General features: G+C 45.0%; 1 protein-coding gene across 8 annotated transcripts in view; it reads right to left on the bottom strand.

The window, feature by feature from the left end:
- The window catches only part of AGAP1 (ArfGAP with GTPase domain, ankyrin repeat and PH domain 1), a 707,317-nt gene that overhangs the window by 435,028 nt on the left and 257,451 nt on the right, over nt 1–14,838 (bottom strand). For 5 of the 8 annotated variants that reach the window (XM_048870104.2, XM_048870106.2, XM_075118163.1 and 2 more), the window contains 2 exons: nt 3,109–3,196; nt 2,297–2,308 (listed from right to left, as the gene is read on the bottom strand). In XM_048870104.2, coding sequence (XP_048726061.1) covers nt 2,297–2,308; nt 3,109–3,196 — 100 coding nt within the window. The remainder of the gene's footprint in view (nt 1–2,296; nt 2,309–3,108; nt 3,197–14,838) is intronic. The other 3 variants (XM_048870105.2, XM_048870107.2, XM_075118162.1) reach the window with 1 other exon arrangement.

The raw sequence follows: 14,838 nt of genomic DNA on the forward strand, positions 1-14,838 counted from the left end.
AACAAAGATAGTGTGGGGCTGCATCTAGCGCCTTTTATATCCCAAGCACATTACAGGTAGATACTGGTAGTACAGCTGCTGAGTAAACTAGCAAGGTACCCAACATACGCTCACCAAGAGCTCACAAATAGCACTGACATAAGAACCTGTTTTATTTTGAGAAATACCATAGGCCGCAACATCTCAGATATGTTCTACTCTTTGTCCAACTTAAAGAGCCCATATTCTTTTTCAGTCATCAGCAAGAGGCAAAGGCAACACCTCACATTAGCATCCAATCTGAAGATTACTGTTAACAATTCAGCCGAAACCCTTATACTATTATGCATAGAGCTTGAAACTAAATCCCAATGTGGAACTTGGAGCAACAAGCTCCTTTCCTTGCCTAAATTCAGTCGAACTGCCAGTGTGGACCCAGACTGACAGGGTATGTTTTCACACGAGAATATAAACTATATATAGTTTATATATAAAAATGAGCGGATAAACTATTACTGTCACAAATTATGTGGGGCTAGAGCTATTTCCAAACATGATGTTTACTAATGACAGGTTGTCGGAGTTAATTAAATTCCTAAGTACTGATTTCATCAGACCGCCTAACCCTATCACTTACAAGGTGAATTATGGCTTTTAATTGTTCCAATTTTACCTGCTAATGAAAATGCATGGTGCCATTAGTAAGGCCTGTCAGCTACATTTATGTGCAAAGAAATGATCCGACTCTGATTTGGTGACTTAATCCTGTTCATGAAAACAGCCTGAATGTCACTTTCAAGTACAGTACAGTAAATAACTACCCCTAAAGACAAAGGGGACAGATGGGAATACGCTCAGAACAGAGCAACAAATCACAGAATCAAGAAAAACAAAATATTCCAGGTCTGAGTGCCATTAAAGTTCTACAGAACAGAAACAAGTTTGTCTCCTGAAAGAACTAATCAAATATTTATTACCTTCTGCTCATGAGAGTAATAAATAAATAAATAAAAATCAGTGGAGATACCGATTATGCTCTTTTCATTGTGAGGCTCTCTCAGTTTCGGGATTTACCCACCATTTATCTTTATTTGTTTCTCATTATTGATAGCCACTTGAAGCGGCAGTACTAGGCAGTGACTTTCCAACACCTTTTCCAACATTCCAGGAGAGGATTTCTGAGCGTTCATGTACAAATCCAACTGCTGCTCCTTTTGCAATGAATCATAGAATCATAGAATATCAGGGTTGGAAGGGACCTCAGGAGGTCATCTAGTCCAACCTCCTGCTCAAAGCAGGACCAATCCCCAATTAAATCATCCCAGCCAGGGCTTTGTCAAGCCTGACCTTAAAAACTTCTAAGGAAGGAGATTCTACCACCTCCCTAGGCAACGCAGTCCAGTGTTTCACCACCCTCCTAGTGAAAAAGTTTTTCCTAATATCCAACCTAAACCTAAACCCACTGCAACCTAAACCCACTGCAATCCAACCTAAACCCACTGCAACTTGAGACCATTACTCCTTGTCCTGTCATCTTCTACCACTGAGAATAGTCTAGAACCATCCTCTCTGGAACCACCTCTCAGGTAGTTGAAAGCAGCTATCAAATCCCCCCTCATTCTTCTCTTCTGCAGACTAAACAAGCCCAGTTCCCTCAGCCTCTCCTCATAACTCATGTGTTCCAGACCCCTAATCATTTTTGTTGCCCTTCGCTGGACTCTCTCCAATTTATCCACATCCTTCTTGTAGTGTGGGGCCCAAACTGGACACAGTACTCCATATGAGGCCTCACCAATGTCAAATAGAGGGGGACGATCACGTCCCTCCATCTGCTCGCTATGCCCCTACTTATACAATGGTCCTCAAACATCACCTCTATCAATAGTAGTAGAGAAGCAACCTAAGTCCCTTCCATGTGAAGTAATAAAATCTAGAAAATTTTTGCATCACTATTGCATTTTCCCATGAAAATGGCCGACTCCACAGTGGAGCCTCACACAGATTTTTAACCACAAAGACTAGTTAAAACCTCAAGAATACTATGCTCTAACATTCTGAACTGTATAACCTCCTACAACAAGCATTAATTTGAAACAGGTGTTACACTAGACAAATGAAACTACATATGACTACTGCTAAAAAGACATCTACAGAAAGGGAGAAGACAGAGAGAGATGTGCTTAAAACTTAAGAAAATCAAAAGAAAAACAAATTTAGATGATACACAAAACAAGGGGAAAACACTACAGTACAAAAGCGGTGTCTCCTCCCTCTTCAAAACAAGACAAGCACTGCCATGAAGAGAATGAATAGTTACCTGCATCCATATCTGCAAAGAATGGAACAGCCAGTAAGGAAAAGAAGGAACCAGAAATTCAGTGTCTCAGAGTTGGATTTAAAGTTCATAAGGAGAATAAATAAAAATCAAGAAAATATTTTTAGTGAAAAATATACCTCAATTATGTGCTACGATGATATACATAGTCTCAAATGGTACAAGTGACTAAGCTTAAATTAAAATAACAAATACAATGAAAGTTTTGAACTACATATTAAACTGTAGCATAAAACTAGAATTAAAAAAAACAAAACAAAAAAAAACCTGTTCTTCTCCAGGCCCCAAAATTAGTGATCTAAAAAATAATGGAACAAATTCATAACACAGAAGTTTTATTTGAAAATCTTTATGGTCTCTGGTACAAGAAACTTAAGGGCCCAATCCTGTATACATCCAATACCAAGGGTGGTAGTAATTGCCTTCAGCAGCCAAATTGGAATTAATGGAAGTAGTCATAGTAGTAAGCATTACATTGGGTAATGAGTGAAATTTATGAATCTGAGATTAAGAACATTTCCCATATGGACAAATACTTCATGGGAAAGCATTTAAAAATGATAAGATACTACAAAAAAAAAAAAGGTATACATTTGTACTTGTTGCCTCTCCACTATGACAAATGTTCAAAGGAAGCATACTTTATTTTTTACCAACATTGCAGAACGACCAATGATGATTTTTTTTACTGTACTATTTCTGTATGATATATTAAAACATCAATTAACAGTGCACTGCATGAAAGCAAAAGAACTAAAATCAGCATGCTTTTAATCATCTGCATATCCACTTACCTTCAGGAGATTCCTCCTGGACATATGTGCCAGTCAGATACCGGTGCACAAGTGCAGACTTGCCACTAGCTAAATTCCCCACAATTCCCTGGAATGGAAAGATAATACATGTTGAGCCATAATCAAACCTTCTGATATTTAAAAAATATAACAAATAGTATGATTTGTATAATTTTCTTTAAACAAAAAATCTCTCAATCCCCCAAGATTTAATATTTTAACCTCTAAGTTTATGAGAAATACCATTTATAAGAAAAACTTGCAATGTATCTCAGAACACACAACCCCAAAAAAAATTCATTGTGAGAGCACTAAGGCTGCTGCACACCGCATACATAGCGCAAAAGGAATGCCATGAGAAGTGAAGCTATTTACAGTCCCTTCCCTCTACTCCTCCTCCGGCACACACATCACCATTACTGTACACTATATACAATAGTGCACTGCAATCTTAGCTCTGCCCCCACCCTGCAGAGGATGCCAGACTTCCAGAACACATCAATGATCTCAGGTAGCAATTCTGATGTAACTGATGCTGCGGAGTCAGCAGAAGAAACACTATTGTTATGAGTCACACAAAGTTAATTTCTTTTGTTTGTTAAAAACCTGCAAATAAGTGTCAGTTACAATTGCTCTGTTCGCTTCTAATTCTTGCTCTAAACCACCCCTTTGGTACCTCATTTACTTCATTTACTTCTGATAAGCTGTCCCCTACACTCGGAAGAAGCACCCTCTTGTGCATTTGTCAATCATTCCCCTGTATTCAAATTCCTCCTTAAAATACAGTTCTGAAAGCATTTACTTGATAATACACCTTTTTGAAAAGGTGGAATACTACTATACATGATTTCAAGACCACACTTTTTCCTGGTTGTTCATTGTGAGTCTCAACAGTTCTGTTATCCATCTAGTTCAGTACTTAAGCTCTTGGGTCAGTAACTGTGTGCCACTATGCACTTTTGATCTCTGAACACAATAAAGGTGTTCAATGAACAAAAAATTAATAGGTTTCAGAGTAGCAGCCGTGTTAGTCTGTATCCGCAAAAAGAAAAGGAGTACTTGTGGCACCTTACAGACTAACAAATTTATTTGAGCATAAGCTTTCATGAGCTACAGCTCACTTCATCAGATGCATACAGTGGAAAATAAAAGTGGGGACTGAATGCATCCGATTAAGTGATCTGTAGCTCACGAAAGCTTATGCTGAAATAAATTTGTTAGTCTCTAAGGTGCCACAAGTACTCCTTTTCTTTTTACAAAATTAATAGACATTCTATCCATTTCATGGGATCCTTCTTATTGGCATGCTGAACTAAGGTGGTTTGTTCAAAATGATATGTAGGATACCAAACAATCCCAAAGTGACAGAGTTTGGGCAGTGGGCTTAGAATCATAGAATATCAAGGTTGGAAGGGACCTCAGGAGGTCATCTAGTCCAACCCCCTGCTCAAAGGAGGACCAATCCCCAATTTTTGCCCCAGATCCCTAAATGGACTGAACTCTCAACCCTGGGTTTAGCAGGCCAATGTTCAAACCACTGAGCTATTCCTCCCCCCCAATTGGGGAAAGCCTTATGATCTTGGATCTATTCTCCCTCACTGCAAGCATACTCCAGTAAAGAACAGGTAAAGGTAGCTTCTTGAAAGTTGCTTACTCTCCTTCCATACTCCAAAGGTAGCCAGTAATGCAGCTGTGGAAGTATCTTAAGCAAAGAGCTCATAATCCAAGCTCATGGAGACAGCCCTTGCCCAATAGGCCATATAAACCTTCAGGTGCAGGGAGAGATGTGGACTACAAGTGCGGGAATCATAGAATATTAGGATTGGAAGAGACCTCAGGAGGTCATCTAGCCCAATCCCCTGCTCAAAGCAGGACCAACACCAACTAAATCATCCCAGCCAGGGCTTTGTCAAGCCGGGCCTTAAAAACCCTTAAGGATGGAGATTCCACCACCTCCCTAGGTGACCCATTCCAGTGCTTCACCTCCCTCCTAGTGAAATAGTTTCTCCTAATATCCAACCTAGACCTCCCCCACTGCAACTTGAGACCATTACTCCTTGTTCTGTCATCTGTCACCACTGAGAACAGCCTAGCTCCATCCTTTTTGGAACCTCCCTTCAGGTATTTGAAGGCTGCTATCAAATCCCCCCTCACTCTTCTCCAGACTAAATAACCCCAGTTCCCTCAGCCTCTCCTTGTAAGCCATGTGCCCCAGCCCCCAATCATTTTTGTTGCCCTGGATCATAGAATATCAGGGTTGGAAGGGACCTCAGGAGGTCATCTAGTCCAACCCGTTGCTCAAAGCAGGAACAATCCTCAATTTTTGCCCCAGATCCCTAAATGGACCCCTCAAGGATTGAACTCACAACCCTGGGTTTAGCAGGCCAATGCTCAAACCACTGAGCTATCCCTCCCTCCCCTAAAAAGGAAGGAGTGCCAGAGACTCTCCTGAATAAAAACAGAAAGGAATTTAAAATAGATAATAAGGAGGGCAAGAAAGAAAAAAAAAAGCAGAGAGAAAGGGGGAAATGGAGGGATCAGAGCTACTGCATTGGGCCATAGTGCATGAGGGAACACAGGTCTATGAATCAGCTGTTGGGGGGGAGATAGCTTGATCACAAGCAGTTTGGGAGTCACCTGCAGCAAAAGAAACTAACAGGATTATGTCAAGAGAAATGCCACTGTATTTACGAGCATAGGTGCTACCAACCTAAGCAACAGACCAAAATAAATAAATCCCAAGTAAAGCTGGAGCTAAGTGGAAGTAGGAAGGCCATCTGTTCAGCACGGTTCTGCGTGAGCCGACTTTGAAGAGTGTTTAAACAGAGCACACCAGAAGATTTTAATCTAATTTCATCTAAGAGGAATTACTGAGTATGCTGGTACATAATGAAACATATACGTCTAAAAATAAGTGTTAGGTAAGACGCTGGACAAGTTCAATCATTTCGACAGCTTGGATTTGCCTCATTCTCAAACACCAGCTAAACAAAAGGATGCTCTCTGGTAACCTATGACATGGCTTCAACTGAAGACAAAAATGTCTATAGGTTACTATGTCATGACTAGAGGTAAAAGCTGAAACCCTGCTAAGACTGATGGGGCATGCCAATTCATTTGGCAGACCTCTAAAAGCATACAAGACAGCTACATAATTGTGTGGCTGCAAACATTTTGGGCCAAACTTTCAAAACTTGTCTCTGAAATTTGCATCCCAGGACCAACCTGCATGAAAACAGACATTTATGTGTACAAATTGTCTTGACATCTCCAATTGCATGACTGGCACAGGGTGAACTTGCAGTCTGGCTGAAAAAGTGTTGCTCAACATTCTACTACTACTATCCAGCAGCCTAGCCCAGTGGCTCTCAACCTTTCCGGACGACTGCACCCCTTTCAAGAGTCTGATTTACCTTGTGTACCCCCAAGTTACACCTTGCTTAAAAACTACTGGTTTACAAAATCAGACCTAAAAATACAAAAAAAAGTGTCACAGTACACTATTACTGAAAAATTGCTTACAATCTCATAGAGCTGTCAAGTGATTAAAAAAATTAACTGTGATTAATCATGCTATTAAACAATAAAATACTGTTTATTTAAATCTTTTTTTGGATGTTTTCTACATTTTCAAACATATTGATTTCAATTACAACACAGAATACAACGTGTACAGTGCTCACTTTATATTTATTTTTATTACAAACGTTTGCACTGTAAAAAACAAAATAAATAGTATTTTTCAATTAATCTAATACTAGTACTGCAGTGCAATCTCTTTATAATGAAAGCTGAACTTATCAATGTAAAATTACGTACAAAAAAACCTGCATTCAAAAATAAAACAAAAAACTTTAGAGCCTACAAATCCATTAATGTTCAGCCAATTGCTCAGACAAACAAGTTTGGTTACAATTTGCAGGAGATAATGCTGTCCGCTTCTTGTTTACAGTGTAACCTGAAAGTGAGAACAGGTGTTTGCATGCACTATTGTAGCTGGCATCGCATGATATGGACATGCTAGATGTGCTAAAGATTCATATGGCCCTTCATGCTTCAAACCACCATTCCAGAGGACATGCTCCACGGATTCTGCTCAATAACAATCCAAAGTAGTGCAGAGCAACATATGTTCATTTTCATCATCTGAGTCAGACGCCGCCAGCAGAAGGTTGATTTTCTTTTTTGGTGGTTTGGGTTCTGTAGTTTCCGCATCGGAGCGTTGCTCTTTTAAGACTTCTGAAAGCATGCTCCTCGCCTCGTCCCTCTCAGATTTTGGAAGGCATTTCAGATTCTTAATCCGTGGGTTGAGTGCTGTAGCTATTCTGACAGGGTCAGGCCAGATGGCTATAGGAAAGTGATAGAAGGCAGATATATTAGCCCCAGGTTAAGTAGGTCCCTTTTCCCTGGGTAAGGTTATAGGGAAGGTTCCAGAACAATCAGGAACTTTCTGGAAACAATTAAGGCAGACAGGCTGATTAGAACACCTGCAGTCAATCAAGAAGCTGCCAGAATCAATTAAGACAGGCAGGCTAATCAGGGCACCTGGGTTTAAAAATAAGCTCACTTCAGTTTGTGGTGTGCGTGCGAGGAGCTGGGAGCAAGAGGTGCAAGAAGCTGAGAGTGAGAAGGCGTACTACTGGAAGACTGAGAAGTACAAGCATTATCAGAAATCAGGAGGAAGGTCCTGTGGTGAGAATAAAGAAGGTGTTGGGAGGAGGCCATAGGGAAGTAGCCCAGGGAGTTGTAGCTGTCACGCAGCTGTTACAGGAACCACTGTAGACAGCTGCAATCCACAGGGCCCTGTGGTGGAATCCGGAGTAGAGGGCGGGACCGGGTTCCCTCCATCCCTCCATTCCCCCAACTCCCTACTTGATACCGGAGGAGTTGACCTGGACTGTGGGTTCCACCAGAGGGGAAGATCTCTGGCCTGTTCCCCGATCCACTAGGTGGATCAGCAGAAACTGAGGGGGATTGTTGTTCTTCCTTTTCCCCATGCTGGCCAGTGATGAGGCTAACTGAGTGAACAGCAGATTTGAGCCACAAAAGTGGCCAAACTGAGGGCTGCTGTGAACCTTTGAGGCGAGCAAATCCGCCAATAAGGGCAGGACCCACCAAGGCACAGGAGGAACTTTGTCACACTATCTTTAGAAATCTCACATTGGTACCTTCTTTGCATTTTGTCAGATCCATAGCGAAAGTGTTCTTAAAACAAACAACACGCGCTGGGTCATCATTCGAGACTGCTATAACATGAAATACATGGCAAAATGCATGTAAAACAGAGCAGCAGACATACAATTCTTCCCCAAGGAGTTGAGTCACAAATTTAATTAACGTTTTGTTTTTTTTAATGAGCGTCAGCATGGAAGCACGTCCTCTGGAATGCTGGCCAAAGCATGAAGAAGCATATAAATGTTTAGCATAACTGGCACGTAAATACATTGCAATGACAGCTACAAAAGTGCCATGCGAAAGCCTGTTCTCACTTTCAAGTGACATTCTAAATAAGAAGGGGGCACCATTATCTCCCGTAAATGTAAACAAACTCGTTTGCCTGAGCAATTGGCAGAACAAGTAATAGGACACAGTACACTTGTAGGGTCTATAGTTTTACATTGTTTTGTTTTTGAGTACAATCATGTAACCAAAAAAAAAATCTACATTTTTAAGTTGCACTTTCACGATAAGAAGATTGCACTACAGTACTTGTATGACGTGAACTTTTGTTTATCATTTTTATAGTGCAAATATTTGTAATGAAAAATAAAGTGAGCACTGTACACTTCCAATTCTGTGTTGTAATTGAAATCAATATATTTGGAAATGTAGAAAAACATCCAAAAATACTTAATACATTTCAATTGGTATTTTATTGTTTAACAGTGCACTTAAAAACTGCAATTACTTGCAATTTATTTTTTTAGTGACTTTCTGACAGGGAGGCAAATGGAATCTGCAAGAGCAATCATGCATCAATCCCTAGCTGTGTAGATTCATTGTTTCAGGCACCCAGAGAAGCCAGCAAAGAGGTAAATCATCGCAGGGCTGGGGACACCCTAGCCACTGGCTCCTACCCTGAGCCAGCATCAGCTGCTAATCCCAGCTGGGCTGGAGGCAGGAGAGGACAGGACTTCCTCTTCCCCTGCAAGGAGTGGCTGGGGCTGTGTCTGACCCACCTCCAGAAACATCCTCCCCTGCTTCCTGCCCCCATCACTCCTCAGCTGCATGCGGAGCTGCTCCCCCAACTGCCTAACCCCCATGTATCTGGATTTCCCATACCCAGACACCCACACCAAGCCTCACCCCATACACCCAGAACTCCCCTAGTCTTCCATACCCAAACCCACCCCACTGAATCTCAACCCCTGCATCTGGAGCCTCCCTGCACCCTGACCACCTCCCACTGAGCTCCTTGCAATCAAACCCCCACACTGATGAGCCCCAGCCCCTGCACTCCCGAGCCCGCACATCCAAATCCCCACGCCACTGACCCCAACTGGCTGCACCCAGACCCCCACGCCACCAAGCCCCACTCCCCCAGCACAGAGACACCCCCACTGAGACCCTCACACCCAGAACCATCCGCTGAGCCCCAACCACTTTCACTTGGAAGGCCCAGTCCCATTGCACCTGCTCCTGGAACCCCCGCCCCCAACGAGCCTCTGTGCATCCAGATCCCCCACACTGAGACCCCCACTGAGCTGCCTCCATCTAGATATCCCCACACAGAATCCTCTCACCCCACACCTGGATCCCCCCACACTGAGCCCCTCCACTCTTGGATCCTGCCTGGTTGAGCTTGCCTGCCCCACACCTAGAGCAGGGCAGCAGGGCCTCAGTGTGTTTCTGTGGCAGGCCCAGGCCTTGTGCCGTGTCAGGGTCGGGCGCAGCCTCACCACTGAGTCCATGTCCTGGGGGTGGGGAGGCTGCAGGGTGATCCCCACCTTTATACAGCCAGTGGCCTGTGCACCCCACTGCCATGCTGGAGCCTCTGCATTTATTTATTGACAAATAAAACTTACTAAATTTTGCAGGATTTTAAAATATCATGCACAGAATTTTTAATTTTTTGACACAGAATACGCTCAGGAGTAACCCTATGCCCTGAACGATGCAGGTGTCCTGTGGAAAAAATAGTACGGTATAGCGTGTAACAACACTATCACATAATGCATACCTGCATGGGGGCAAATTAAGGTTGTCTGTGCAATCCTAACCTTTTGAGTACTAGACTCTACTACCAACATTTCCTCTAATTTTTCCCATCCACGTGCAGAATGAATTGTTATGTGCACCAATATGGAGATGATGTGTGGTGGGGGTGGCGCCGAAGGGGTTCAAAGTGTGGGAGGGGGCTCAGGGCTGGGGCATGGGGTTGGGGTGCAGGGGGATGAGGACTCCGGCTGGGGGTGTGGGCTCGAGGGTGCAGGACAAGGATGAGGGGTTATTGGTGCAGGAGGGGCCTGAGGGCTGGGGCAGAGGTTTGGGGTACAGGGGGGTGAGGACTCCGGCTGGGGGTACAGACACTGGATTGGGACCAGGGATGAGGAGTTTGGGGTGAAGGCTGCCATGGGCTGCGGCAGGGAGAGAGCACCTGGGCTGGGGAAGAGCGTCTCTCCCCGTCCCAGCAGCACCTGGGCTGGGGCAGGGGAAGAGGTTCCTCTCTCCATCCACTGCCCCAGCGGCTCTTGGGGAGAGGCGCCTCTTCTCGGACACCACAGCAGCTCTGGGGCTGGGTCCATGGGAGATGCGTCTCTCCCCACTGCAGGCCTGGAGCTGCGAGGGAGAGGGGTGTCTCCTGGCCGCGCCGCAGCCCCGGGGCTGGGGATGTTAAGTGCATGGCCCTTGGTGACCTCCTGTATGGCAATGCACCTTAGAGGGAACTTAGTCTGCATCCTTAGCCCTGGTCTACACGAGGACTTTAGGTCGAATTTAGCAGCGTTAAATCGATGTAAACCTGCACCTGTCCACACGATGAAGCCCTTTATTTCGACTTAAAGAGCTCTTAAAATCGATTTCCTTACTCCACCCCTGACAAGGGGATTAGCGCTTAAATGGGCCTTGCCGGCTTGAATTTGCGGTACTGTGGACACAATTTGACGGTATTGACCTCCGGGAGCTATCCCAGAGTGCTCCATTGTGACCGCTCTGGACAGCACTCTCAACTCAGATGCACTGGCCAGGTAGACAGGGAAAGGCCGCAAACTTTGAATTTCATTTCCTGTTTGGCCAGCGTGGCAAGCTGCAGGTGACCATGCAGAGCTCATCAGCACAGGTGACCATGATGGAGTCCCAGAATCTCAAAAGAGCTCCAGCATGGACCGAATGGGAGGTAAGGGATCTGATCGCTGTATGGGGAGAGGAATCCGTGCTATCAGAACTACGTTCCAGTTTTCGAAATGCCAAAACCTTTGTCAAAATCTCCCAGGGCATGAAGGACAGAGGCCATAACAGGGACCCGAAGCAGTGCCGCGTGAAACTGAAGGAGCTGAGGCAAGCCTATCAGAAAACCAGAGAGGCAAACGGCCGCTCCAGGTCAGAGCCCAAAACATGCTGCTTCTTTGATGAGCTGCATTCCATTTTAGGGGGTTCAGCCACCACTACCCCAGCTGTGTTGTTTGACTCCTTCAATGGAGATGGAGGCAACAGGGAAGCAGGTTTTGGGGATGAAGAAGATGATGAGGAGGAGGTTGTAGATAGCTCAGAGCAAGCAAGCGGAGAAACCGATTTCCCGACAGCCAGGAACTGTTTCTCACCCTGGACCTGGAGCCAGTACCCCCCAAACCCACCCAAGGCTGCCTCCTGGACCCGGCAGGCGGAGAAGGGACCTCCGGTGAGTGTACCTTTTAAAATACTATACATGGTTTAAAAGCAAACATGTGAAAGGATTAATTTGCCCTGGCATTCGCGGCTCTCCTGGATGTACTCCCAAAGCCTTTGCAAAAGGTTTCTGGGGACGGCAGCCTTATTGCATCCTCCATGGTAGGACACTTTATCACTCCAGGCCAGTAATACATACTGGGGGAATCACTGCACAACAAAGCATTGCAGTGTATGTTTGCTGGTATTCAAACAACATCCATTCTTTATCTCTCTGTGTTATCCTCAGGAGAGTGAAATATCATTCATGGTCACCTGCTTGAAATAGAGTGCTTTTCTTCAGGGGACACTCAAAGGAGCCCATTCCTGCTGGGCTGTTTGCCTATGGCTGAACAGAAATGTTCCTCGCTGTTAGCCACGGGGGGTGAAGCCACTGTTTTATAAAATGTGTGTTTTTAAATACCGCTGTCCCTTTTTTTTTCTCCACCAGCTGCATGTGGTTTCAATGATCACAGGATCTTCTCCTTCCCAGAGGCTAGTGAAGATTAGAAAGAAAAAAAAAACGCACTCATGATTAAATGTTCTCTGAGCTCATGCTGTCCTCCCACACTGACAGAGCACAGACGAATGCGTGGAGGCAAATAATGTCAGAGTGCAGGAAAGCACAAAATGACCGGGAGGAGAGGTGGCAGGCTGAAGAGAGTAAGTGGCGGGCTGAAAACAGGGCTGAAGCTCAAATGTGGCAGCAGGGTGATGAGAGGAAGCAGGATTCAATGCTGAGGCTGCTGGAGGATCAAACCAGTATGGTCCAGTGTATGGTTGAGCTGCAGCAAAGGCAGCTGGAGCACAGACTGCCACTACAGCCCCTGTGTAACCAACCGCCCTCCTCCCCAGACGCCCAAGAACGCGGTGGGGGGGGGGCCTCCGGCCAACCAGCCACTCCACCACAGAGGACTGCCCAAAAAACAGAAGGCTGGCATTCAATACATTTTAAAGTTGTAAACTTTTAAAGTGCTGTGTGGCATTTTCCTTCCCTTAGCCTAAAAGGCTAATGTAGTGCCAATCTTTAAAAAAGGGAAGAAGGAGGATCCTGGGAACTACAGGCCAGTCAGCCTCACTTCAGTCCCTGGAAAAATCATGGAGCAGGTCCTCAAAGAATCAATCCTGAAACACTTGCATGAGAGGAAAGTGATCAGGAACAGCCAGCATGGATTCACCAAGGGAAGGTCATGCCTGACTAATCTAATCGCCTTCTATGATGAGATTACTGGTTCTGTGGATGAAGGGAAAGCAGTGGATGTATTCTTTCTTGACTTTAGCAAAGCTTTTGACACAGTCTCCCACAGTATTCTTGTCAGCAAGTTAAGGAAGTATGGGCTGGATGACTGGACTATAAGGTGGATAGAAAGTTGGCTAGATTGTCGGGCTCAACGGGTAGTTATCAATGGCTCCATGTCTAGTTGGCAGCCGGTATCAAGTGGAGTGCCCCAAGGGTCGGTCCTGGGGCCGGTTTTGTTCAATATCTTCATAAATGATCTGGAGGATGGTGTGGATTGCACTCTCAGCAAATTTGCGGATGATACTAAACTGGGAGGAGTGGTAGATACGCTGGAGGGGAGGGATAGGATACAGAAGGACCTAGACAAATTGGAGGATTGGGCCAAAAGAAATCTGATGAGGTTCAATAAGGATAAGTGCAGGGTCCTGCACTTAGGACGGAAGAACCCAATGCACAGCTACAGACTAGGGACCGAATGGCTAGGCAGCAGTTCTGCGGAAAAGGACCTAGGGGTGACAGTGGACGAGAAGCTGGATATGAGTCAGCAGTGTGTCCTTGTTGCCAAGAAGGCCAATGGCATTTTGGGATGTATAAGTAGGGGCATAGCGAGCAGATCGAGGGACGTGATCGTTCCCCTCTATTCGACATTGGTGAGGCCTCATCTGGAGTACTGTGTCCAGTTTTGGGCCCCACACTTCAAGAAGGATGTGGAGAAATTGGAGAGAGTCCAGCGAAGGGCAACAAAAATGATTAGGGGGCTGGAACACATGAGTTATGAGGAGAGGCTGAGGGAGCTGGGATTGTTTAGCCTGCAGAAGAGAAGAATGAGGGGGGATTTGATAGCTGCTTTCAACTACCTGAAAGGGGGTTCCAAAGAGGATGGCTCTAGACTGTTCTCAATGGTATCAGATGACAGAACGAGGAGTAATGGTCTCAAGCTGCAGTGGGGGAGGTTTAGATTGGATATTAGGAAAAACTTTTTCACTAAGAGGGTGGTGAAACACTGGAATGCGTTACCTAGGGAGGTGGCAGAATCTCCTTCCTTAGAGGTTTTTAAGGTCAGGCTTGATAAAGCCCTGGCTGGGATGATTTAACTGGGAATTGGTCCTGCTTCGAGCAGGGGGTTGGACTAGATGACCTTCTGGGGTCCCTTCCAACCCTTATATTCTATGATTCTATGATTCCTCCACCACCCCTCCTGGGCTACCTTGGTAGTCATCCCCCTATTTGTGTGATGAATTAATAAAGAATGCATGAATGTGAAGCAACAATGACTTTATTGCCTCTGCAAGCAGTGATCGAAGGGAGGAGGGGAGGGTGGTTAGCTTACACGGAAGTAGAGTGAACCAAGGGGCGGGGGGTTTCATCAAGGAGAAACAAACAGAACTTTTACACCATAGCCTGGCCAGTCATGAAACTGGTTTTCAAAGCTTCTCTGATGCGTACCGCGCCCTCCTGTGCTCTTCTAATCGCCCTGGTGTCTGGCTGCGCGTAACCAGCAGCCAGGCAATTTGCCTCAACCTCCAACCCCACCATAAACGTCTCCCCCTTACTCTCAGATATTGTGGAGCGCACAGCAAGCAATAATAACAGTGGGAATATTGGTTTTGCTGAGGTCTAACCGAGTC

The sequence above is a fragment of the Caretta caretta genome, chromosome 11 (genome assembly GCF_965140235.1).
Source record: "Caretta caretta isolate rCarCar2 chromosome 11, rCarCar1.hap1, whole genome shotgun sequence".
Classification (NCBI taxonomy): Eukaryota; Metazoa; Chordata; order Testudines; family Cheloniidae; genus Caretta; species Caretta caretta.